We start from the raw sequence: 27,745 nt of genomic DNA, 5'->3' as shown, positions 1-27,745 counted from the left end.
TCTACAGGATAATTCCACAGGGAGGTTCTAGAGAGTAATTCTCCAGGGTAATTCTCCAGAATAATTCTAAAGGGTGATTCTACAGGATAATTCCACAGTGAGGTTCTAGAGAGTAATTCTACAGGATAATTCTACAGGATAATTCTAAAGGGTGATTCTTCAGGATAATTCTAAAGGGCGATTCTGCAGGATAATTCTAAAGGGTGGCTCTAAAGCCATGGTTCTTCAGGGTAATTCTACAGGGTGTCTCTAAAGCCGTGGTTCTTCAGGATAATTCTAAAGGGTGATTCTGCAGGATAATTCTAAAGGGTGGCTCTAAAGCCGTGGTTCTTCGGGGTAATTCTCCAGGGTGGCTCTAAAGCCGTGATTCTTCAGGGTAATTCTACATTGTGGTTCTTCAGGATAATTCTAAAGGGCGATTCTACAGGATAATTATAAAGGGTGTTTCTGCAGGATAATTCTAAAGGGTGTTTCTACAGGATAATTCTTCAGGGTGATTCCACAGGATAATTCTAAAGGGTGATTCTACAGGATAATTCTAAAGGGTGATTCTACAGGGTGATTCTAGAGGATAAATCTAAAGGGTGATTCTACAGGATAATTCTAAAGGGTGATTCCACAGGATCATTCTAAAGGGTGATTCTACAGGATAATTCGAAAGGGTGATTCTCCAGGATAATTCTACAGGGCGATTCTACAGGATAATTCTACAGGGTGATTCTGCAGGATAATTCGAAAGGGTGATTCTACAGGATAATTCTAAAGGGTGATTCTAAAGGGTGTTTCTACAGGATAATTCTAAGGGGTGATTCTCCAGGATAATTCTAAAGGGTGATTCTCCAGGATAATTCTACAGGGTGATTCTACAGGATAATTCTAAAGGGTGATTCTACAGGATAATTATACAGGGTGATTTACAGGATAATTATAAAGGGTGATTCTACAGGATAATTCGACAGGGTGATTCTACAGGATAATTCTAAAGGGTGATTCTCCAGGATAATTCTCAAGGGTGATTCTTCAGGGTGTTTCTAGAGGATAATTTTAAAGGGTGTTTCTACAGGATAATTCTAAAGGGTGTTTCTACAGGATAATTCTAAAGGGTGATTCTCCAGGATAATTCTAAAGGGTGATTCTCCAGGATAATTCTAAAGGGTGATTCTCCAGGATAATTCTACAGGGTGATTCTACAGGATAATTCTAAAGGGTGATTCTGCAGGATAATTCTAAAGGGTGATTCTACAGGATAATTATACAGGGTGATTTACAGGATAATTCTAAAGGGTGATTCTACAGGATAATTCTACAGGGTGATTCTACAGGATAATTCTAAAGGGTGATTCTACAGGATAATTCCACAGGGAGGTTCTCGAGAGTAATTCTACAGGGTAATTCTCCAGGATAATTCTAAAGGTTGACTCGACAGGATAATTCTAAAGGGTGATTCTACGGGATAATTCTAAAGGGTGGCTCTAAAGCCGTCGTTCTTCAGGGTAATTCTACAGGGTGGCTCTAAAGCCATGGTTCTTCAGGATAATTCTAAAGGGTGATTCTACAGGATAATTCTAAAGGGTGATTCCACAGGCTAATTCCAACGGGTGATTCTACAGGATAATTCTAAAGGGTGATTCTACAGGATAATTCTACAGGGTGATTCTACAGGATAATTCTACAGGGTGATTCTGCAGGATAATTCTACAGGGTGATTCTGCAGGATAATTCTACGGGGTGCTTCTGCAGGATAATTCGAAAGAGTGGTTCTGCAGGATAATTCTAAAGGGTGATTCTACAGAATAATTCTACAGGATAATTCTAAAGGGTGATTCTTCAGGATAATTCTAAAGGGTGATTCTATAGGATAATTCTACAGGGTGATTCTACAGGATAATTCTACAGGGTGATCCTACAGGATAATTCTACAGGGTGATTCTACAGGATAATTCTAAAGGGTGATTCTACAGGATAATGCTAAACGGTGATTCTGCAGGATAATTCTAAAGGGTGATTCTACAGGAAAATTCTAAAGGGTGATTCTGCAGGATAATTCTAAAGGCTAAAGGATGATTCTACAGAATAATTCTACAGGATAATTCTAAAGGGTGATTCTTCAGGATAATTCTAAAGGGTGATTCTATAGGATAATTCTACAGGATAATTCTACAGGGTGATTCTACAGGGTGATTCTACAGGATATTTCTAAAGGGTGATTCTACAGGATAATGCTAAAGGGTGATTCTACAGGATAATTCTAAAGGGTGATTCTTCAGGATAATTCTAAAGGGTGATTCTACAGGATAATTCTAAAGGGTGATTCTACAGGATAATTCTACAGCGTGATTCTACAGGATAATTCTAAATGGTGATTCTACAGGATAATTCCAAAGAGTGATTCTACAGGATAATTCTAAAGGGTGATTCTACAGGATAATTCTAAAGGGTGATTCTACAGGATAATTCTAAAGAGTGATTCTACAGGATAATTATACAGGGTGGCTCTAAAGCCGTGGTTCTTCAGGGTAGTTCTACAAGGTGGCTCTAAAGCCGTGGTTCTACAGGATAATTCCACAGGGAGGTTCTAGAGAGTAATTCTACAGGGTAATTCTACAGAATAATTCTAAAGGGTGATTCTACAGGATAATTCCACAGTGAGGTTCTAGAGAGTAATTCTACAGGATAATTCTACAGGATAATTCTAAAGGGTGATTCTACAGGATAATTCTAAAGGGTGGCTCTAAAGCCATGGTTCTTCAGGGTAATTCTACAGGGTGTCTCTAAAGCCATGATTCTTCAGGATAATTCTAAAGGGCGATTCTACATGATAATTCTAAAGGGTGATTCTGCAGGATAATTCTAAAGGGTGGCTCTAAAGCCGTGGTTCTTCAGGGTAATTCTACAGGGTGGCTCTAAAGCCGTGATTCTTCAGGATAATTCTAAAGGGCGATTCTACATGATAATTCTAAAGGGTGATTCTGCAGGATAATTCTAAAGGGTGGCTCTAAAGCCGTGGTTCTTCAGGGTAATTCTACAGTGTGGTTCTTCAGGGTAATTCTACAGTGTGGTTCTTCAGGGTAATTCCACAGGGTAATTCTATAGGATGGTTCTACAGGCTGGCTCTAAAGGCGTGGTTCTACAGGGTAATTCTACAGAGTGTTTCTACAGGGTAATTCTACAGAGTGTTTCTACAGGGTAATTCTACAGAGTGTTTCTACAGGGTAATTCTCCAGAGTGTTTCTACAGGGTAATTCTTCAGAGTGGTTCTACAGGGTAATTCTACAGAGTGGTTCTACAGGGTAATTCTACAGAGCGTTTCTACAGAGTAATTCTACAGGGTAATTCTACAGGATGGTTCTACAGGCTGGCTCTAAAGGCGTGGTTCTACAGAGTAATTCTACAGAGTGGTTCTACAGGGTAATTCCACAGGAGGGTTCCACAAAGTAATTCTCCACGGTATTTCTACAGGAGAATTCTAAAGGACAATTCTAAAGGGTAATTGGAAAGAGTAATTCCCAAGGGTAATTCTAAAGGGTGATTGTAAAGAGTAATTCCCAAGGGTATTTCTAAAGGGTGATTGTAAAGAGTAATTCCCAAGGGTAATTCCCAAGGGTAATTCCAAAGGGTGATTCTAAAGAGTGATTCCCAAGGGTAATTCTAAAGGGTAATTCTAAAGGGTGATTCTAAAGGGTGATTGTAAAGAGTGATTCCCAAGGGTAATTCTAAAAGGTAATTCTAAAGGGTGATTGTTAAGAGTGATTCCCAAGGGTAATTCTAAAGGGTGATTGTAAAGTGATTCCCAAGGGTAATTTTAAAGGGTAATTTTAAAGGGTAATTCTAAAGGGTAATTCTAAAGGGTAATTCTAAAGGGTAATTCTAAAGGGTGATTCTTAAGGGTGATTGTAAAGAGTAATTCTAAAGGGTAATTCTAAAGGGTAATTCTAAAGGGTGATTCTAAAGGGTGATTGTAAAGAGTAATTCCCAAGGGTAATTCCCAAGGGTAATTCCAAAGGGTGATTCTAAAGAGTGATTCCCAAGGGTAATTCTAAAGGGTAATTCTAAAGGGTGATTCTAAAGGGTGATTGTAAAGAGTGATTCCCAAGGGTAATTCTAAAAGGTAATTCTAAAGGGTGATTGTTAAGAGTGATTCCCAAGGGTAATTCTAAAGGGTGATTGTAAAGTGATTCCCAAGGGTAATTTTAAAGGGTAATTTTAAAGGGTAATTCTAAAGGGTAATTCTAAAGGGTAATTTTAAAGGGTAATTCTCAAGGGTGATTCTGAAGAGTAATTCTAAAGCATAATTCTAAAGCGTAATTCTAAAGGGTAATTTTAAAGGGTAATTCTAAAGGGTAATTCTAAAGGGTAATTTTAAAGGGTAATTCTAAAGGGTATTTCCAAAGAGTTAATTATAAAGAGTAATTCTAAAGGGTAATTACCCTGTGCTCGTCAAGCGAAAAGCGAGGCTAAGCATTCAATTGTGTACGTGTGCATTTTAAAAATTCATTTTCTCGGCAACCGTTGGTCCGATTGACATGAAATTTTCAGCATAGGAGGGTCTCCTCCTGTAGAATATTTTAATGATTATTATGACGTCATAGGTCACGTGGTACAGGTGCCATCTTGGAGAAACTTCGCACCTCCATATATCTGAAACCACTCCATGGGAAAAATTGAGACCTGGCTCATCATTGTCAACTACTCACCATGGGGAATAAGATATGTTAATGATGGTCATCGGTGGCTTCGTTATGACGTCATAATTCGACAAATACAACACTCATCCATCCGATCATTACTAAAAAAAAATTCAGCAACTGTTGTCTGATGGACACGAAATTTTCACCATAGGAGCACCTCCTTCTTTAGAATATTTTAATGATAATCATGACGTCATAGGTCATGTGGTACAGGCGCCATATTGGAAAAACCGAAAAATGTTGCACCTCTATATCTCCAAAACCGCTGCATGGAAAAAATTGAAGCATGGCTCATTGTAAAGAACTCCTTATGGGGGAATCGGTGTTGTTAACGACGACGTCATTGGTGCCATAATTAGGACGTCATAATTCGACAGGGACAATGCTTAGTCTGATCAGTTTGAAATGTATTGAGCGTGATCTGTGCAAAAATTATATTAGAAAATATAAATTGATGATGTCATCGCTCACGTCGTCTGGCAGCCATATTGGATCAAAGAAAAAAAATGTTCAAAAACAGAAGGGTTGGCTTGCAATAAGTTGACTGCACAGGGTAAGTATTCTATGAATACCATCGAGTGATAAAGGGTAATTCCAAAGGGTGTTTCTAAAGGGTGTTTCTAAAGGGTGTTTCTAAAGGGTGTTTCTAAAGGGTGTTTCTAAAGGGTGTTTCTAAAGGGTGTTTCTAAAGGGTAATTCCAAAGGGTAATTCTAAAGGGTAATTCTAAAGGGTAATTCTAAAGGGTAATTCTAAAGGGCGTTTCTAAAGGATAATTCTAAAGGATAATTCTAAAGGTTAATTCTAAAGGTTAATTCGAAAGGGTAATTCTAAAGGGTAGGGTTCCTGACAAATCCTGACATGGCTCATTGTAGGGTTCCTGACAAATCTCACACTCTTACAATGTCTCTCCGAAAGGACCGACTGGAAAACCCTCCCATCTACTTTCTCAACAATCCTCTCCAAGAAGTTCTGTCGCTCAAGCTTTTGGGTCTCACTATCTGCCATGATCTTTCTTGGGAAAACCACATTTCCAAGCTGGCCTCCAAAGCCAGTCACCGACTGGGCATCCTCCGTCGTGCGAAGTCCTTCCTTGGCACACCTGAGCTCCTCACCACATACAAGGCTTTTATCCGCAGCTCAATGGAATACTGTTCCCCCCTCTGGGCTGGTGCTCCTGCCTCACACCTAGCTCGGCTTCACGCTGTTGAAACCAAAGCTTTCAGAATCATTGGAATCTCCTGCGATGAGGTTAACTCCGAGGGCCTTTCACTCACTCACCGCAGGCAGGTTGGTGGTTTTTCTGTCTTCTACCGACTCCTCTCCGGCCTTGCTCCCCCAGCTCTCTCTGTGCTCTGTCCCCCCCAATATTCCTTCAGGTCGCACAAGATCTGCCTGCAACCCTCTTATGGTGAAACTGCCAAAATCTAGGCTCTCTGCTCACCTTCACTCTTTCATTCCCCTTTTCTCCCACCTCTGGAACAAACTCCCCCACTCCCTTCAATCCCACTCCTCCCTCCGGGAATTAAAACAGTTGTTCACCACCATCTCTTATCTTCCCCCATCCAAAACCTTGATCTTTTCTACCCCCGCTAATTCACCCCAGATACACTTTTTTTTTTGAAATTCCAACTTCTTTCCTGGAAGTCCTTGCAGTGTTCACATGTTTTATACTTCTCCCACCTCCCCCCAAGCCCTCCCCCTCCCACATTTCTCCCGATGTCCCTGCTCTCAAATGTTGTGTTTGTGTCCTTCCCCCTCTCTCCCCATCTTGTCTACCGCTCCCATTATTTTTTGTGTTTTATGTGTCGGTTTGACTTTTTGTGTGATTAATGTTAGCTCTTTCACGAGCCTCGATCTTGTATACAAAAAAAAAAAGGGTAATTCTAAAGGGTAATTGTAAAGGGTAATTCTAAAGAGCAATTCGAAAGGGCAATTCTAAAGGGCAATTCTAAAGGGCAATTCTAAAGGGTAATTCTAAAGGGTAATTCTAAAGGGTAATTCTAAAGTGTAATTCTAAAGTGTAATTCTAAAGGGTAATTCTAAAGGGTAATTCTAAAGGGTAATTCTAAAGGGTAATTCTAAAGGGTAATTCTAAAGGGTAATTCTGAAGGGTAATTCTAAAGGGTAATTCTAAATGGCAATTCTAAATGGAAATTCTAAAGGGAAATTCTAAAGGGAAATTCTAAAGGGTAATTCTAAAGTGTAATTCTAAAGTGTAATTCTAAAGTGTAATTCTAAAGTGTAATTCTAAAGTGTAATTCTAAAGGGTAATTCTAAAGGGTAATTCTAAAGGGTAATTCTAAAGGGTAATTCTAAAGGGTAATTCTGAAGGGTAATTCTAAAGTGTAATTCTAAAGGGCAATTCTAAAGGGTAATTCTAAAGGGTAATTCTAAAGGGTAATTCTAAAGGGTGATTCTCAAGGGTGATCCCAAAGGGAAATTCTACAGGGTAATTCTAAAGTGTAATTCTAAAGTGTAATTCTAAAGTGTAATTCTAAAGTGTAATTCTAAAGTGTAATTCTAAAGTGTAATTCTAAAGGGTAATTCTAAAGGGTAATTCTAAAGGGTAATTCTGAAGGGTAATTCTGAAGCGTAATTCTACAGGGTGATTCTAAAGGGTAATTCTACAGGGTAATTCTACAGGGTAATTCTAAAAATGACAACGTGGCACAGGAATGTGGAATTTATTGGTTCACCGTTTGCCATTTGGTGTTTTTGGGCCAAGTCCTTCACGAACCTGCTATCAATGCCTGACATTTGACGGACGGTGGCACAGGAATGTGGAATTTATTGGAAAAAAATAATAATACTTGCATTATTTACTGACTGCCAACTGGTATCCCCACCCAGGTCATACTATCCTCGACAAGTAAAGTATCAAACAAGCCTGGCTACGCCGTTGTGTCTTGGTTTAAATATTATTATTTACATACTAACATTCTTCATTTTGGAATTTGTTTCTCTACAGGGTTTAAGGCTTATGGAAGAGGTCACACACAGAGGCCTCAGCGCTGACTTTTTCTACATGACAAAAACAGTCAACGACCTTGAAGGAGGAAACTCCCAAGAGCACTTAGTGCCAGCGACACTCTTAATGGGATCTCTCCTCATAGTACATGGGCTTATGTATATTTGTGGACCATTTTGCTAGATTCTTGGCAACTAGGCTTAAATCACTCTAAATAGCATATTAAAGCGCGATGCTGCGCGCGCTAATGCTTACGCAAGGAGCAAGCGGACAACGCGGTTCATAAAAGAGTCTTTATTCAAAGCACTCAAACTGCAGCACTCAGCTGCTCAGGGCTGCGCAGCCCCATGTATATCGTGAGGCCACGCCTCTCTCCCTGGCGTGGCCCATCCCCACTTGGTGTGAGGGGTGATGTCACCACGTCAGTGCTTTCGTGTCCGCCACACGCGCCCCCCCAGAATCCCCGCGCACCTGAAGGGTCAGTTTGCGGGGCAAACGGATGACCCGGCCGAAGCGCCCCCTGGCGACTGGCGGCGTCTGGGATGCAGGGATGCCATCTGGGATGCCTCCGGCTGCAGGACCGGGGGGCGGCGGGGCTGGGCGGTGCCGGGGGTCCGCCCGCAGGGGCCGACGCGGGGGTCGGGCCACTGGCGGTGGATGGTCCACGTCGAGGTGGGCCGGCTTGAGGCGGTCTACAGAAACGCGGTCAGGAGTACCGCCGATGTCCAGGGTGAAGTGCTTCGCCCCGGTCTCCAGCACGCGGAAAGGCCCGTCGTACGGGGGCCGCAGTGGTGTCCGGTGGGCATCGTGGCGGACGAAGACGTACTCCGCCGTGCGAAGCTCCGGGGCGACGTGCGTCGGTGGGTGCCCGTGGCATGCCGTTGGCACCGGGGCGAACCTCTGGGCGGTCTCTTGCAGAGCGGAGCGCTGCTGTGCCGCGGACTATGGTGCCGTGGAGTCGGGGAGGAACTCGCCCGGCACCCGCAGCGGTTGCCCGAAGACCAACTCCGCCGCGGATGCGCGCAGGTCCTCCTTGGGCGCCGTCCGGAGGCCCAGCAGGACCCAGGGGAGCCTGTCGACCCAGCCGCCGTCGCGGAGGGTGGCCCGGAGCGCGGCCTTCAATGAGCGGTGAAATCGCTCACAGGCCGTTAGCCTGGGGATGGTAGGCCGTGGTTCGGTGCAGCCGGACCCCGAGCCCCTGCGCGACCGCCCCCCAGAGCTCCGAGGTGAACTGGGGGCCGCGGTCGGACGAGATCACGTCGGGGTCACCATATAAAGCGCGATGCTGCGCGCGCTAATGCTTACGCAAGGAGCAAGCGGACAACGCGGTTCATAAAAGAGTCTTTATTCAAAGCACTCAAACTGCAGCACTCAGCTGCTCAGGGCTGCGCACCCCGTGTATATCGTGAGGCCACGCCTCTCTCCCTGGCGTGGCCCATCCCCACTTGGTGTGCGGGGTGATGTCACCACGTCAGTGCTTTCGTGTCCGCCACAATATAAAATAAAAAAATTGCTGTTGCCAAATTTTCACGACATCTTCATGGCGGCCATCTTGGATTTCAAGATGGCCACCATTTCGGACCTATTTTGCCTTATATCTCACTTATTAATCAAGGTATCAGCACAAAAATAGTGTCCTTACCCACATTTTCGGGGTCAAGGAAGACAATGGTAATAATCAAATTTCGGCTGGATGGCCAACATCTATCTATAATTCCAGTAATCTCTGTGTGTGTGTCTGTGTGTGTGTCTGTGTGTGTGTATGCGACCGCTGTTTCTCGACAACTACCGGTCCGATATACTTGAAACTTGCCAGGTATATTGCTGGGGACCCGAGGATGTGCCTTTTCAAGGTTTCATATTAATCGGACAAGTAGTTACCGAGCTATGGCGATTTCTTTACCAAACTCCGCAAGCCGTTCGCTTTGGACCAAACCATTTCATGTAAATAGAGGGGGGGGATTGTCACCGTACTCGCAAGCCGTTCGCTTTGGACCAAACCATTTAATGTAAATAGAGGGGGGGGATTGTCACCGTACTCGCAAGCCGTTCGCTTTGGACCAAACCATTTAATGTAAATAGAGGGGGGGGTTGTCACCGTACTCGCAAGCCGTTCGCTTTGGACCAAACCATTTCATGTAAATAGAGGGGGGGGGATTGTCACCGTACTCGCAAGCCGTCCGCTTTGGCTTTGCGAATGGACCAAACCATTTCATGTAAATAGAGGGGGGGGGATATAATTTTGTACGGGCATGCCCTAGTCTTTATAATTTCAAGATGGCCACCATTTTTTAAGCTAGTTTTGCCCAAACTCCAGGTCAAAGCCATACTTTAAAAGGTTTTCATGTATATCAGGTTTAAATATAAATGTCCTGGTATTGAATCTATTTACTTTTACTCACAGGTTCTTACATTTTTAGATCATGGTTAGGATTGGATTGGGAGGGGGTGGATAGGAGGTGGGGGGACAGGGGAGTTCTTCTGCCAGATCCACACCCAAATATTATCTAAAGAATCAAGCTACCGTACATCTAGTTTTAGTCAAATATTATTCCTGAAACTGTGTTGGATGACTTTTTAACAATCTTTATTCTTTTCAGATGTGCAGCAGACGACCTTGAGAAGTTGCATTCTTGGATAACTGTGGAGGAAGAACGACTGCCGGCATCATGACCACGCCAGAGGAACCTGCTGCTAAAAAGAAGCCCATTGACTTCAGTCTTTGTTTGCTATGCCAAGGGAAGAAATACATAAAAAGGAAAGTGCTTGAGCCTTTAAGCACACCACAGGCAGATACATATGAGACATTTTTGCGAAATCTCACCAAACGAGATACATACAGGAATCCGACATATGTGGCCATAAATCAAAGACTGCAAGGCTTATCCGCTGGTGATCTGATGTCAAGAAAAGCATTATGGCATCGGAGCTGTTACGGTATGCTGACACATATACAGCATATTGAACGTGATAAAGGACGATATGAACAAGCCACAAGTCAAATGGACACTCGTGTTCTGACCGGAGGTAAGAAACGAGGAAGACCATCAACAACTCCTATTCCAGAGGAAGCCTCCTGTTCAGCACCAGCAGAAAGGCAGACACGGTCGACAGTACCATCATTCTGCCGGAATATCTGCTTTTTCTGTCAGACTGTGAAACAGGACAAAAAGACCGGGACAGAAGAGATACGCTGTGAGTGTAGAAGCAAAGATGTCTGGAAACTCAACCATGCGGACTTTCTCGTTGAGGGAGATTTTCTTGCAAGGGACATAACCTACCATAAGAGCTGTTTGACCTCCAACTGGAGTCGCTACGTGCAAATGCCACAGCGCAAAAATTGTGCAGGTGACCAAAGTGGTGATGGGGACTTAGGACAGAGAGAGAGAGATTTGTATCAGCTGAAATTGAGTTCTTCGCTAAATTACAGGATTGCATCGATGATGGACAGTTTGTCTCAACACCTGAGGCTGATGAGGTCTACAGTAACATGATGCGGGACTATGGTATTCAGAATCACAGCATCACCAGGGGTGATGCTGTGATTCACCAGGATCTGTTACAGAAGATCCGTGAGAACATTTGTTGTGATATTACCGATGGTCAAGGCCAAAAACCCTTCTGTCATTCATGGCAAAAAGGCAAGAAGGACAGCAATAGATGCTGCAATTGAGGTGATTCCTAAAGCTGTGGAGGAAGGAATTCTTAATGCAGAGAAATTCGGACAGGAGGCTTACAGTGCATTTGTAGAAAAGAGAATAAAGGGAAACCAAAACCTGTGGTCGACAATGACCAAATTGAAATTGCCATCTTGGAATTCGGTTGGAAAAGACCTGTTGGTGAAAACTGGTAGTGAGGTAGTGGCACTGAAAGTGACGACATCCCTGTTTGCTCGACTACTAGTCATTGCAAGGTCATCGAGGGAAGCAGTGGATCTAGAGGAAGTGGTAGGGGCACATGAACTGTCCAATACCAATAGAACTCTTCTCCAGCCAAATGGAATGGTCCACCCCACCACCGACAAGAGCAAGATCATATCACTCCTGGAGGGTCTTGTGAAATCCAGTGATGACACAAACTCAAGTGACCATGCTGAAGAACTTGCAGAACACCCTGAGAATGTGCAAGAAAGACACAGGACATGCTTAATTGTTGATGGAATGGCGCTATTGCAAGAATTAATAAGTGTCAAGAAATTTCAGAACTGCAAGGAGCTAGGCACAGCGTATGTACAGCTAGCCGAATGCAGAGGACGTGCTTATGAGCAGCTTCGGGTTGTGTTTGACAATTACACAATTGATGCATCATTGAAGGAAGGAACAAGGGAACGTCGTAGAGGCAAGACCAAGGCAGTGAAAAACTATATTGTTGTTGAGCAAACCAAAATCAAGGACACCAAGTCATTCCTTGCTAGTAATGTCACAAAGGATTCACTGACACTCTTCCTGGCAAATAGATTGATCAACAGTAGATCCTCCATGCAGATTGTAACGGTGACAAGGAGAAGTGTCCAGAGAAATTTTGAATGTGAAATTGCTAAAGAGGTCAGTAGCCAGGAGGAAGCTGACACACTCATGATTTTGCATGCAGTGCAACTTGTGAAAACAGGATTCATTGTGAGTATCTATTCCCCAGACACAGATGTGTTGTTACTTGCTCTACGTCGAAGTGATGACCTAGGAAGTGATGCTGCAGTTATCATAGGCACTGGAAAAAACCGTCGGAAAATCTTACTAAGGCCAATCTATGAACAGCTTGGTGCTCAAGAGGGCAAAAGCACTTGTTAATTGGCATGCTCTCACCGGCTGTGACACCACTGGCCACATTCAGGGCAAGAGTAAAACAACTTGCTTCAAGGCATTCACTGAAAGTAGTCAAACAGTAGTGTCAGCAATTGCTCAGCTTGGAGAGGGTGATAAACCATCTGATGCTGTCCTAGAAGGATGTGGAGTATTTCTGTCGCCTCTTCTGTCCGAAAGGTGTCACAATAAGAAGTGCTGCTGAACTACGATGGCACCTATTCCGCCAGCTGAAGGCTGATCAGGGAGTCGAGAAACTAACACCAACTGCTGGTGCCTGGAAAGAGCATGTCCAGCGTGCTCATTTGCAAGCACACACGTGGGCACAAGATCTAACTCTAAATCCAACTGTGATCGACCCAAACACCTTGGGATGGGAAACTGTTGGAGGCGAATTGAGACCAGTCCTGATGCAGGTTGCAATTGCTCCAGCCTCAATTCTCCAACTTGTTCGCTGTGGCTGTGGACGAGCTGCAAAGAGTCCTAGCAAATTGTGTTCATGCAGGTGTTCATGCAAAGCTAGGAATGTAGTCTGTACCGAATTGTGTAACTGTGATGCTGATTTAGAGAAATGCTGCAACACTGATGCCCAGCCTATTGGGAATGACATTGTGTTTGATCAGTAGAGAGCCCGTCGTTTGGATTTTTGATAGGAGTTGTTTGATGAAACAAACTGATTAACAAACTGTAGCATTGCTTTCAGAAAAGGCTTAAGTCTATGATGGTTGCTAGCCACCACAACTAGTCTTCATCAATTGTCTCAGACTAAGACACGAGGCTATGTTTGCTCATACTTTGATTAAAAATGGCGGCCATCTTGAAATTATAAAGATGTTGGCCATCCAGCTGAAATTTGATTATCACCATTGTCTTCCTTGACCCCGAAAATGTGGGTAAGGACACTATTGTTGTGCTGATACCTTGATTAATAAGTGAGATATAAGGCAAAATAGGTCCGAAATGGTGGCCATCTTGAAATCCAAGATGGCCGCCATGAAGATGTCGTGAAAATTTGGCAACAGCAATTTTTTTAAAATATATGCTATTTAGAGTGATTTAAGCCCAGTTGCCAAGAATCTAGCAAAACGGTCCACAAACTTTGGTTTCCCAATATAAGCCCATGTACTATCAGTCAGTTGTAATTTTAAAGGATAAATTCCTAACTCATGGGGTTTATCCATGCTCTGTCCTCGAAATGCTGACCATAAAGCAAGGAAGCAGCACGTACTGTTTAACAGTCAGTACGATTCAGCTAGGGTCAGAACCAACCTGCCGACCTACCAGACAGACTCAAGATGTGACACTAACCCTAACGATAACAAGTCCGATTTCTATTTCTCATGAGCGGATATACCCAACAAGACGGGTGATGGGAATGAGTGGCATTTGAAAGAACAACAATCCTGTGACCAAAAGCAAAAATGAAGAAAATTATGTGACAAACAAAATCAATTGAGACAACAATTCCATGATGTTTGGGCTATTGCTTTGACAAGCGTATATTGACTGGACCCAATTAAATAAATGGAGGAGTTGGAACTAAATGTAGTATGCTGTAAGGAGAATAGTAAGACATTCTTAATTGTGCTTACCAAGTTTGTTGGGCTGGCAGGACACATGAGAGGTACACACACTCGCGGTACACACACTCGCCTCTGAGCTGTTGAGCCTGGGCTAAAATCTCAGTCCACCTATAAACTGTCCACCTGGTGTTTCACATGCAGAGCGAGGCATCAATGTGCACGTCGTCCCTCTGATGGACGTTAAACTAGGTGTCCCGTCTGCCGGTATTAGTTGGTGGACGTCAATGATCCCACGGTGTCCTTCCCAAAGGGTAGGTGAGCTATCCACAGCACCTGCCCCAAATTACCCATAATTCGTGCCATGACCTGTGTCAGTAGCGACGCATTGAGGATTGCAACCCTAGCCAAGAAACTATATCAGCAGAACCGCCACTCATGGAACATGATGCAAGAAGCGACGAGAAGGGGACATGGGAAACAACACATATTGCATTATTTATCTATATTTAGTTCCATAAATTGTGTTTTTAAAATTGCATAATCAGTGGCATTGAGCAGATTACTAAAGTGAAGGCATGATGCAGACAAAATTGTCAGAATTTTGTTTCTTGCATATACTTGGATAAAATGTTGCAAGCATTTTCCAGAGCACAAAAATCACACATCATACAGTTTAGGTAATAGGTATATCAGGTTAAACCATCCAATGTGAATCAAAGGCACAATGGTCATCATACAAGGCATAAGTGATGTAAACAGCACTGCGAGGTAAGCAAACGTTAAAAAAGGCAATTACGGTGATCCCATTCCACGATATTAGGCACGAGTACACAAAAATGTACTTCGAGACATGACCGATCCTCTTCGTAATAGGCTTTCCTTTTATGTTGACGGATTTCTCATCATCGCTCAAAACGCAATGAAAAACATCAACTAATCTCTTCATATATTTACGGAGAAACAAGGTAGCGAAATCTGAGAGCAAATGACATCGATCTCATCATGTGATCATCAGGTTCAAGCATGTCATGGAAGACAATGCACAAAAGCCAAGTTCTCCTCAACCGTTCGTCATGGGATCAATCAGGAAGTGGTGGCCAATTACATCATGTTCTTCGCATGACATCTTTGAGGAACCCAAATTTTTGTTTTCATTGCGAACCACTAACCATTGTTATGCCCACCTGTTAGCACACAGAGTATGGGGGCAGAGTATGTACCTGCAATATGGCGAGTTTGCCGCTTCGTCAAAACCAATTGCACTGCACGCATCATTCCCACATATAGAAATGATTTTAAAGAGGTCTCTTGCACCTCATCTTCCATCACGTGCTGTTTGTTGGAACAAATATACTTTCTGCAGTAATTGTAACTTTTCTGGAAAAAAAAAAAGTAACGCATTTTCTGAATAAAAGAAAAGTCTGATTGACAACCGAGGATTTCATCATTTTGTGTTCGCCCTCTCAACGGTGACAATTACAGGTTCCTTTAGAATCAATGAAATGCTGATCAATACTAATGAAAACTTAAGTTACACTTTTCTCATTGCTCATTGATAAACCACACGGAACGAACGTCATCAAACCAACTGTCATAATTCAAACCGGAACTAGCATGGCATTGTCCCTCCCCAGCACCTGCCATTTTATATCGCAAACCCCACGTCCGACTCCAATCACTTCCCCAGCTTTGGTAGTGTCATCGTCGACATGGAGGGCACAGAAATGTCCTTGAAGAGTGCCCAGTGCTCAACCGGGACCAATCGATTTGTCTGCTCCAGAATCTCCAGAACAGACTGCCGTGTTTCCCTGCTGTTATCACCTCGCATGGAAAGCAGAGCTAAGATGTGCTCCTCTCTTGTGAAGAGGAAAGGCAATTCAAACCGTTGGGGATACAAGGATGACACAAATGAGGGAACAACTTATATGGGTAAGATAATAAAACTTAACTCTTTTGCTGAAATAATGGTTTCACAAGCTGTTGATGAAATTTTTAAAAATAATAATATAGGGGAAATTAGTGCGCGTTGGGACTCACATAATAAAATATAATGAAAACAAATTAAGATAGGGGAAACTAGTGCGCGTTGACATCCCCTCCAGTGGAAATTATTGGCCATCGATGTTTATTACAACATTATGAGCGGTAGAGCAAAGCTGAACAGTTACATTTTGTATCCCACTGATAGGCCGGATCGGAAGGGATCTGAATCACAACTTTTTGAGATAGTGCTATATATTATTGTTGGCCCTATCACTCAATGGTGAAGAATCACTTTTAAAAAATTATATTATCCAGATCCGGATCTTCACCAAAATCTAATAATTTCGTCCTCGTCACACACCCAACCTGTCCACCAAATTTCCTATGAATCCGTCCACAACTCTGAGGTATCCTGTTCACTAACAGATAGGGGTGATAACATAACCTACGCCCACCTTTGGTGGCGGAGGTAAAAAGGAAAACGTAGGTGAGCAAACATCAGTTAGCAAACCAGATCATACTCATTGCGATTTGCACCCAGGCTCACCTGATGTCAGGGTACTGCTTGACGACGCCGGTTATTTCAAGGCCCAACATCGTTGGGTCCGAAAGCTTAATGACCTCAGCGAGAGCCGTAATGACGGAGCTGGGATGGTCCCCATTTCCTCCAGGAGCCTGCTAAAAAAACCAAAAAAAACCAGCATCATCTCTGGATGCAAGAACAACAAAAAGATAATCATGGAAATTATAACAAAACAAAATTCAGCAAAATATTTTGATCCGATACCCTATTGGAGGATCAAGATTCATGGAGTCTCATGAGGCCATCACAACAGTTACAAAAGCGGCAGGTTCACAAAGCGGCAGGTTCACAAAAGCGGAATTTACAAAAGCGGAGATAAAGGCCAGTGGGAGATAAAAGGCCTGAGAACACGATTGTATTCGCGCAGTGAAAACTACATAGGATGAGTGGTTCCTGAATTGATGAAAAACGTTTCATTCCTTTCTGTCCAGTGAAAGGACCCTTAAACCCTTTCAGATCCTGAAGGGGTGTAAAGGGTCTAAGGTGATCTAAAGAGTCTAAAATGTCTAAAGGGTGCAAGGGTGTAGTATCATAAGGGTCTTAAAAGGTCTAAAGGGGTCTAAAGAGTGAAGGTCAATAGGGTCTGCAGGTGTAAGGGGTCGATAGAGGTTTAAAGGGTCATACGGGATCTAGAGGTCATATTCCAAAAGTAGTTTGAGTCTAACGGATCTACAGGGTCTAAAGGAAGTAAATGTCTGAAGAGTCTTAAAAGTTTTAAAAGGGGTCTAAGGTCAAGGGGTCTAAAGTGTTAAAGTTATCCAAAGGGGTCTTAATATAGTAGTATAGTAGTATAAAGGGTCTAGTAGTATAAAGGGCCAATTGGGTCTAAAGGTCCAAGGGGTACATTCCAATCGTAGTTTGGGGTCTAAAGTGTCTAACGGGTCTTCAAAAGACTAAAATGGTAAAAGGGACTAAAAAAAATAAAAAATGACTGTCCCATCTCTGCCACCCACCCACACCCCCTCCTGCCTCTTTGTCCTCTCCTCCCCTTTTCTTCAAAGCAAGAGGGTATGAATGACATTAAGAGGTTAAAATGTAATCAAGAGGTTACCGTAAAACAAATTATGATCCAGATTAAATTAAATTTAGAGGTTTAAGTTAAACAACGAAAAATCGGTTTTTTATTTCATTCATTAATCAGGAAAGTATAAGTTTTTCGATTGATATTTGAGCTAGGTCTCAGTTACTTCACTCAGTTCCTTGTCAGCAAATGGGCTGAAATGGTAGATGTGACTTCAAAATGTCCAAACAGTCAATATCCCTTGGGGATCAAGTTCAGGCTGTATGAGAGTGGGAGGGGGGTGAAAAGGGAATGGGATGGGGAACGATTAGGATACTTGAAGCCACATCACCACAGCAGTATGCACAATACGAGAATTGTGCACAGCCATGTTTTTCGTGAAGGAGGAGCTCACCTTTGGCAGACACCCTTTAGCATTTGTCATAGATAGCCTGCCATAAATTTTGCACGAAGTTGGCGTAATATTCCTGGCGATTGTAGTTTTGTGAGTCATATCGTCATTATGCAGGATTTCCCTTGGCATACCAAAAAGCCAAGGCCAAGATTTTGCCGGATGAGGGTTGGGTTCCATCGATTTTTTAATGTCCTCAAGAAAGTTTGAGTAATCCACATTGCTCAACGCATTAGGGGACCAAAACAGCTACAAGTTATGTTGAAACAAATACACTGCAGTATGCAGACAAGGGATTCCAAAAATAATCACATTTCAAATAAAATAACAAATTAGACAAAAGCATAGAAAATGGAAGGTATACAAAAGCTTTTTCTAGTATTGCATGGCTCTTGCACGGCTACCACTTCTGAAGTTTACAAAGTACTAAGTTCCTATTCCTGCAGTGCAGTTAGTTTTCTCTTCCTCGATCTCGTTGTACACCTGACCATCCTTCAAATCTTTTTTTTTTTTTTTTTTTTTACTTGACTTATGGTCTGCAAAATGATTTTAAAAGGGCACATAACCCTTGACCTGTTCAATCTAAAATTGAATCAGTTCATCTGAAAATCTTGAAATCTCTTGAATGGTTCACAAGTTATTGCAGTAACACATTTTCAATTAAAGGGCACTTGACATAGGGCCTTTGACCTTCTGTACCCAAAATTTAATCAGTTCATCTTCGTATTACAGTCCATAGTTATGCCAAGTTTAGTCAAAATCCCTTTAGTGGTTCACAAGTTATCACAGTAATAAAAATCTGCTACTTTCAGCTAAAGGTCACTTGACCTTTGACCCCAAAATCTAATCAATTCTATTTAATAATAATAAAAAATCTTTATTGGCCCATATTCAGGGAAATTATTCTTTGGTGACACCGTAAGTTGACCATCATTAAAACATAAAACACAAAGGGAATAAGAAAACAATATAAAAAGATATAAAATATAAAATAAATATAAAATATGGAAGACTGACTAAACAGCAAAATGTCTAGGAATTTGAATTTAGCATTTGAATTGCACATGGTACAAATTACCTTTTGAAAATGTTCTTCTTCATCTTCCTTACACGAAAGCGTCTCCCTGATGGCAGTTTTCAGACTGGTTGAAGGCCCACCTACAGCTTTAAATGCCAGTGTAATACCCTTTCTCAATCGTGACTTATTCCGCACATTAAGATAACTGTACCAGGAAATCAAATTAAATGATAAAACACTGATCAGTAAGGAATTTGTCAACATCCGCATCACACGAGAGCGAACACCAAATGATATTTTTGTCATAATGCACCTTTATACCAAGTTTGGTTAACATCCCTTCAGTGGTTCACAAGTTATCGGGGTAACAAAATCTTCACAGATGGACAGAGAACCCGAAAAAGACAATAACAACACTAACCTGATTCAATCATTGTGACCTCAAAGAGTAATGATACTGATGAAAAACAAGCAGAAACTGTATCATCGTCCGACCCACATATTATATTTCCACAATGAAGGAAGAAACTACATGCATGCATGCCATGGGGCATGTATTGTTATTGGTGATGTAACAGATAGTTTTGATTGAAATAGTGTTGGAGAGTTACTGGAACCCTGGTGTTGGGCTAGTGGCTAGGGTGCCGGCTTAGGATCCTAGGATCCTGGGTTCGAATCCCGGTCAATCGCTGAATTAACGCCAGGGGGGTTGACTCAGCCTGTCATCCTTCCGAGGTCGGCAAATTGAGTACCAGTTCACTGGTAATTCCCTGTTTGTCGTTAAAAAGGCGGCAAAAAGGGTTGGCGTCAGGAAGGGCATCCGGCCGTAAAACATTGCTTCAAAAAGGGGACCAAAAAACAACAACAACCACGGTGCCCAAAAAAGGCCAACCCCCGCGAATGGCCTCTAAAGGTGGTTTAGTTACTGGCATGGATGGCATGTCTGCCCCACATTGTATAGTGGAATGGTTTTGACATCACTTGGAATGCAAAAGGGCAAGAATCTCCTTTGCCAACTTTTCACATCTACTCACGTCCTTTTTAATTTATCCCCTATGTTAACTAGTCATTTTGGGGCTGACAGGATGGCCAAGTGGTACGCATACTCGACTCTAAGCTGCCTAGCCTAGGTTTGAATCCTGACCCAGCGATAAACTGTCACCCCGATGCTTCACAGGCAGTGTGCCGTCACTTGGCATTCATGTCACAGGCATTCAACAATGTGTGTGCCGTCACTCGGATGGACATAAACCAGGCGTCCCGTCTGCCGGCATTCATTGGTGGACGTTAATGACCCCATGGTGTCCTTGGTGAAGAGTAGAAGAGCTATCGCCGGCACCATGGCCAAATTCTTGCCCTGACCAGCAAAGGGCATTGCATCAGCGGCGCAGCCGTGCCCTCAGACAATAATGCTACCCCCCAGCCTTGTGCTGCATACGAACAAAGAAGACTCGTCATATCCATGAATCTCTACTCTGTTCATTCCTTGCACAATTCTCCACCACTTGTCTGCCAGGTTGCGGTCTCTGCTCCACTCAGCCATCTGTTAGCAGCTCTTCAATGAACTGAGATATGTGTAAAAATAAATAAAAAGACAGCAAGAGCGATTTTAAATGCAACAAGTAAAATTTGTAATCAACCAATACTGACAACTCACCAGCCTTCTGAAAAGCTGCTCAATTTTTTTCGCCTCCGCTTCCATCTTGTCGGCAGCTTCCTTTCGCTCCTCAAAGTTCCGCAGAGTTATGCGTTTCTGCATCATCGCCTTCACATACTCCATGACAACTCGACGATGGGCATGTCGAGTCATCTCCTGCATGTGACCATTTCATGCTGGGTTTGGTTGGCTCAATGGAAGGATGTCACAAATACAATGCACATGACGATGTGGGTAAAAGGCAGGAAGACAGGCTTGAGGCAGGGTTCCTCAAAGGGGATCCAAACATTCATTGCATTCAACAACAATGCACATCTTTTGTGATGAATAACCCTTGGTAACAGAATAATGCACTGTTAAATTGATAGGAAGTCTGACAATACAGTTATCAACTAGAAAGATCAATCGAAGATTGCACATCCTCACCAAGACCTGTTTTGTGTGGTGTATTGTATGTGGTGTTTGTGTACTGGTGTGTTTGTGTTTGTGTGGTATATACACGATGCATTGACAACATTGTCAGTTTTATTGTATAGATTCACGTTCCAATATTACGTACTTTATGAAACACGAATGACTGCACTGTGGGCACAACCTGTGACAAAATCCAGTAACAGGCTGATTGGGAAACGCACATTTAATGCGCCATTAAAAAATGAACCCGACACCTCTTATCCATGTTAACCTCCTCATGGTTAAATCAGAACGAACCGATTCGTCACACGGTCACAGATTGCTTAACCCAATATGGTGCCGTTCAAAAATTATGTTATGCTATTATTTTAGTAATTTGCTTAACATAACACTTGATTATGTAACATAACGCTCGATTACCGTGCGTTTTGACGTACCGTGCGTTCTGACGGGCTTGATTGAACCTTACTATATTCGACATATTAGATTTTCCGGGGTCCCTCATCGTCAATAACACTCGACCCAAACAAAGCCAATGGAAATCTGACGCAACAAACCCGAGCAGTGTATAATAAATCAGCAGAAGCCTACAGGCCTAATGTGTTTGGCCCACCAGAAAACCAAGATGGCAATCATAAAATTTTCTCGCGGTGCTATAGTGGGTGGAGTTAAGCGACAGCTGTGGGTGTGGTGTGGCAGCTGGCCAAACAATGGGCCCACATTTCAAAAATGGACCCACAACAATAACCCCAACAACAACAACAACGCAAAGCTCTTGTAGACCTGCAACATGCCCAGGTAAAAATGGAAGTTCCTAATAGCATACTTTATACTTATAGGCATGCTCACATTCTTAATAGTACATCCTTTATAGACGTATTCGCATTCTAGTGGTACGTTATAGACGTACTCACATTCCAATTGTACAGGGTGGCCTAAAAGTTGCTTTACCCATCCCGAATAAAGTATTGGTTCTTAAACTCTTCAAATTCAGGTTTTATTGTGCAGTACTTACAATAGTTAATCAGTCATTGTATCAACTGAATATTCTTTTTCATGCACGTTTGTATCGTGGTCTGCATTATGCCAAGTTCACTGGCTCTCTTTCTTGTTGACTTGGCGACCAGTCAACTGACGCCAACACAGCAGCGTACCTGTTTCTTCTTGTAACCCATCTTCCACTGCGCTTCTTGTCCTTCACACTTCCCGTTTCAAAAGCCCCTTTCTCCTCTTTTACAACGTCTGCTTTGATGGAGAAGGTTTTCCAGAACGTTCCGTGAAAGCCGTCTGCACTTAAGCAATTGTTTGGCCTTTCAGGCACCCAAACACAAGCAACTAACTGCTCTTCGGCACTAACAACTTGTGTCTGCCAAGCCATCTAACTTCTTACTGGCTCCCGCGTCAGCGAGTCAGTGTTGCCGCATACCAGGATGGGCAGGGCAGAGGGAAAGGGAGTGTGGGAAGTGCGACATATTTAGCAGGGATAAAGCGACTTTCAGTCTACCCAGTACATATTTTATAGCCGTACTTGGGTGAAAAACAATAATTTATAAAACTGTCTACTATCATGTAGCATTTGGGGCCTACAGTAGCACATTTGTGGACAGACAGATGTACATCAGTGTTGTGGTCAAGTCCACCTGGTCCGAGCTCATTGGCATTCCAAGTCCAAGTCCTGTGCTCAAAGTGTATCATAAAGTTGCAAAAAAATAGCTAATTTATTTGTGCTTATGTAAGATGTAAATTAAGACAATAAAAAAAAAAAAAATCAAAATCAACAATGTAACTTGTTACTTGCATCAACATTTGATTCCATATTATGGCCCTCTTGCTGTAGTTTCCTCATTTTTTTCGGACAATACAAAGTTTCTGATAGCATACAAATCTTGTCCAGAAAACAAGGTAGTAAAAATTCGCATTTATTTGTCAACTGTCAAAGTTATGAAAGTCCAAAACATCAACACAAACAGCACAAATTATATGGTTGCTTTCCCCCTTATTAGTCGCGTACCAGTTTCACCAGAGGGAACTATAAATTTGCTCTCCGTCTGTCCGTCCGTCCCACCTGTAGGTTTTCAGAGACTTTTCACCATTCCCCTTAACATATTCAAGTGAAACTTGGTACATTCCTTTATTATGATAAGTTACAGAACAAGTTTGAGTTTCCAGGGTGTATTGTCAATTTTTCCCAGAATTACGCCTTTTTGGACTTAAAAAAATATCACATAGGTCGGGGATATGTATGATATGCATACATATGATATGTATGCGGAGAGTATGGGTGGACTGAAGAAGAAGATGAACAAGTGGAAGGAATGTATGGAGGCAATAGGTCTGAAGGTGAATATCGGAAAGACGAAGGTGATGGCAAGTGGTAAAGCATGTGATGAGGTGGAAAGAACTGGGAAGTGGCCGTGGGCTGTGTGCAGGAAGAGTGTCGGAGTGAACTCCATTCAATGTACAATGTACGCTGAGTGGGTTCATCAAAAATGTAGTGGTCTGAGAGGGTGATTAACCAGTGGCAGCTACATTCACGTGCAAGGTGTGCACAGAGGGAGCTGCAGATAGAGGAAATGTTGAGTTGGATCTTGGAGACGGCGTGAAGCTGGAAGGTGTGAAAACATTTTGCTACCTAGGAGACATGCTGAATGGAGAAGGTGGATCAGACTCGGCAACGGTTGCTGGAGTGAGATGTCCCTGGAAGAAGTTTCGGGAACTGAGTGGCGTGCTGACGAGGAGGGGAGTGTCGTTGAAGCTGAAGGGAAAGGTGTATGCTGCATGTGAGAAGTGTTATGATTTATGGGAGCGAGACATGGGTAATGAACGTAGAGCAGCAACGAAGGCTGGAAAGGGTGGAAATGCGAATGGTTCGGTGGATGTGTGGAGTATCGTTGAGAGAGAGGAAGACAAACGATGCATTGCGAAAGATGATGGGAATGGAGCCTGTGATGGATGCTGTGAAGAGAAACAGGTTGAGATGGTTTGGTCATGTGTTGAGGAAGGATGAAAGTGACTGGTTGAGAAGAGTGATGGAAATCAATGTAGAAGGAAGTGGAGGACGGGGAAGACCGAGAAAGACTTGGCTAAAGGTGGTGGAAGAAGAAATATGGGCAAGGGAGTTAACAAGGGGAGATGTAGAAAATAGGGCAAAATGAAGAAGATTGTCATGGGGCCTGCAAGGCTAACCCACGCTCGAGCAGGGAAAATGGCCTTAAAATGCCAGTTGTTAGGGGATATGTATTGCAAAGCAATTCTCACTCTTATTTTCCTTTCTTTCCCCTTGCTGTATATGGGCTGATGTGGTTCACTTCCTCCTTATTATACAATCAATGAATGGTTTAATACGATCGCAAAGATGGCCTCTTAATTGTGTTAAAATTGCAGAAAGCTGTTACTTAAAAGAAAGCATAATTTGGTAATTGTTTTTCAAAAAATGTTTTTAACTTTTCAAGGAGGTGTTTCATAGACACTGAAGGGTCCATCAATGTGAAATACAACTTTTATTGATGAGGCTGATGGTGGTTGATGGTGAGTAGGATTTTTTTTTTCTTGTGCCTATGACCTGCCTCTGGTTACTAACTATGCATATGCCAAATTTGGTCGACACGGAGATATCCGTTAATTAGCCCCTGTTGGACTTAACCAAAACGGTGGCTTATGGATTGGGTCTCGTCCGCCCGTGAATGCGTGCGTTCGCAACCATATATCGGACCTGTATGGACCGATTTTGTTCATACTTGGCAGAAAGACAATACATGATGGTATACATAAGCACATAATTTTCTTTCATGATACGATCAAAGATGGCCAACTAGCGGCCATTTTAGTTGTAAAAACCCCGATGTTGAACACGTCCTCAACCATTTCTCGGACATACATTTACCAATGTTGTTCAAACTTGGCACACGGATAATGAATGATGGCTTACATATCCACGTCATTTTCTTTTGAGATCAGATCCAAGATGGCCGACTAGGAGCCAATGCGTTACTTTAACGTGCCACCAACAATTTATTAAACATGCATGCACTGATTTTGTTAAAACTTGGCACAAGCACAGTACATGATGACATACACATGCACCTCACTTTATTTTGCAATTTGATCCAAGATGGCCAACTGGTATACTGGCGGCCATTTAATTGTAAAAAAAACCCGATATGAACCACGTCCTAAACCATATGTCAGACATGTTTACCAATCTTGTTAAAATTAGGCACACAGAAAATTAATGACGGGTTACATATGCACGTAATTTTTTGAGGTCAGATCCAAGATGGCCGACTGGCGGCCATTTTGTTACTTAAATGTTTCCCCAAAAATTTATCGACATGCATGGACCGATTTTGTTCAAACTTGTCACAAAGACAATACATGAGAGTATACATAAGCAGAAGACCTCGTTTTGTAATCTGACCAAATATGGCCAACTGACGGCCTTCAACTCCGCACAGCAGAATTACTAAAACCACTCACTGGGGCTATGACATTTGTCTTTTTCTTCTTGTTTCTTACAATTGTCCAACCTCCAAAACCTAACATACACACTCGTGCTGGCTGTGTGATATGCACTTGGGGGAACAAACATTCCAGCCACTGTATCTCATTTATTTTTAGGCGTACAAGTTCATGCTGCCATTCTTTTCTTTTTTTTCTTTTTTTTAAATACTGAATCGAGGCTCGTGAAAGAGTTGACAACCGCGAGGGAAAGACAGTACAGTGGGACCGCGAGGGAAAGACAGCACAGGGGGACCACGAGGGAAAGACAGCACAGGGGGGCCCATGAGGGAAAGACAGCACAGAGGGACCGCGAGGGAAAGACAGCACAGAGGGACCGCGAGGGAAAGACAGCACAGAGGGACCGCGAGGGAAAGACAGTACAGTGGGACCGCGAGGGAAAGACAGTACAGTGGGACCGCGAGGGAAAGACAGCACAGAGGGACCGCGAGGGAAAGACAGCACAGAGGGACCACAAGGGAAAGACAGCACAGAGGGACCGCGAGGGAAAGACAGCACAGTGGGACCGCGAGGGAAAGACAGCACAGAGGGACCGCGAGGGAAAGACAGCACAGAGGGACCGCGAGGGAAAGATAGTACAGAGGGACCGCGAGGGAAAGACAGTACAGTGGGACCGCGAGGGAAAGACAGCACAGTGGGACCGCGAGGGAAAGACAGTACAGTGGGACCGCGAGGGAAAGACAGCACAGAGGGACCGCGAGGGAAAGACAGTACAGTGGGACCGCGAGGGAAAGACAGTACAGTGGGACCGCGAGGGAAAGACAGCACAGAGGGACCGCGAGGGAAAGACAGTACAGAGGGACCGTGAGGGAAAGACAGTACAGTGGGACCGTGAGGGAAAGACAGTACAGAGGGACCGCGAGGGAAAGACAGCACAGAGGGACCGCGAGGGAAAGACAGTACAGTGGGACCGTGAGGGAAAGACAGCACAGAGGGACCGCGAGGGAAAGCAAAGCTTCTGCGATTCTTCTTGGAAATGTCCTCTCGACACCGTGGTGTCATTAAAATTAGAATCATACGTCGAAAAAAACTGACATCTATCTATAATTCCAGTAATCTCTGTGTGTATGTGTGTGTGTATGTGTGTGTGTATGTGTGTGTGTATGTGTGTGTGTATGTGTGTGTGTATGTGTGTGTGTGTATGTGTGTCTGTGACCGCTGTTTCTCGACAACCACGGGTCCGATATACTTGAAACTTGCCAGGTATATTGCTGGGGACCTGAGGATGTGCCTTTTCAAGGTTTCATATTAATCGGAGAAGTAGTTACCGAGCTATGTCCAAAAAACGATTCAACCAATCAGAGAGCAGCGAGCTATCACGTGTGCCGAACGTGGCGAACAGACTCTGCCTCGGACGGCACATTTGAGAGCGTATTCATTTATTTCACGTTGGCAAATCTATCTATAATTCCAGTAATCTCTGTGTGTATGTGTGTGTGTATGTGTGTGTGTATGTGTGTGTGTATGTGTGTCTGTGACCGCTGTTTCTCGACAACCACGGGTCCGATATACTTGAAACTTGCCAGGTATATTGCTGGGGACCTGAGGATGTGCCTTTTCAAGGTTTCATATTAATCGGAGAAGTAGTTACCGAGCTATGTCCAAAAAACGATTCAACCAATCAGAGAGCAGCGAGCTATCACGTGTGCCGAACGTGGCGAACAGACTCTGCCTCGGACGGCACATTTGAGAGCGTATTCATTTATTTCACGTTGGCAAACTATGTTGGCGCTATGTTGGCGTTAAACTATGTTTTAAAACTAATTAAAACTAATTTGCGATTCATCGTAACTGCGATATGCGACCTTCCGGACAGTCAAATGAGGACGTCACTTCCGGACTTACGGATAGTCATAGTGACGACGTACTGATGCTGAACGTGGCGAGCAGACGCTGTAAGGTACGATCGATTGTAGTACACGTTTATAATAACTCTGCCGATACAGGCCCGATTAACTGCAGCGCCATCCGAGCTGCGGCGTCGGGACGATACATTCATTGTACGGTCACATCACGCACTTACGGGCACGCCCATGCATGCATGGGCGAAGACATTTTTTTTTTTTTTTTTGGCAAGGAACGGGCACCCACGTACGGGCACGTCCTAGTAATAATAAATAACGATAAAATTATGGAAAATGGCAAGTTATCAAGGCAAGGAAAGCATGCAAGGAAAATGGC

The 27,745-nt window shown here is 43.1% G+C and overlaps 1 protein-coding gene across 6 annotated transcripts in view; it reads right to left on the bottom strand.

The window, feature by feature from the left end:
* Nucleotides 1-14,569: 14,569 nt before the first annotated feature.
* EXOC3 (exocyst complex component 3) overlaps nucleotides 14,570-27,745 on the bottom strand; it is a 35,349-nt gene continuing 22,173 nt past the window's right edge. For all 6 annotated transcript variants that reach the window (XM_068103200.2, XM_068103198.2, XM_068103197.2 and 3 more), the window contains 3 exons: nucleotides 20,633-20,788; nucleotides 16,510-16,640; nucleotides 14,570-15,835 (listed from right to left, as the gene is read on the bottom strand). In XM_068103200.2, the coding sequence (XP_067959301.1) occupies nucleotides 15,655-15,835; nucleotides 16,510-16,640; nucleotides 20,633-20,788 (468 nt within the window). In that variant the 3' untranslated portion in view covers nucleotides 14,570-15,654. The remainder of the gene's footprint in view (nucleotides 15,836-16,509; nucleotides 16,641-20,632; nucleotides 20,789-27,745) is intronic.

The sequence above is a fragment of the Myxine glutinosa genome, unplaced genomic scaffold, assembly GCF_964187855.1.
Source record: "Myxine glutinosa unplaced genomic scaffold, kmMyxGlut1.1 SCAFFOLD_460, whole genome shotgun sequence".
Lineage (NCBI taxonomy): Eukaryota > Metazoa > Chordata > Myxini > Myxiniformes > Myxinidae > Myxine > Myxine glutinosa.
The sequence above is the reverse complement of the archived record's forward strand: the minus strand, read 5'-3'. Positions and strand labels throughout refer to the sequence as shown.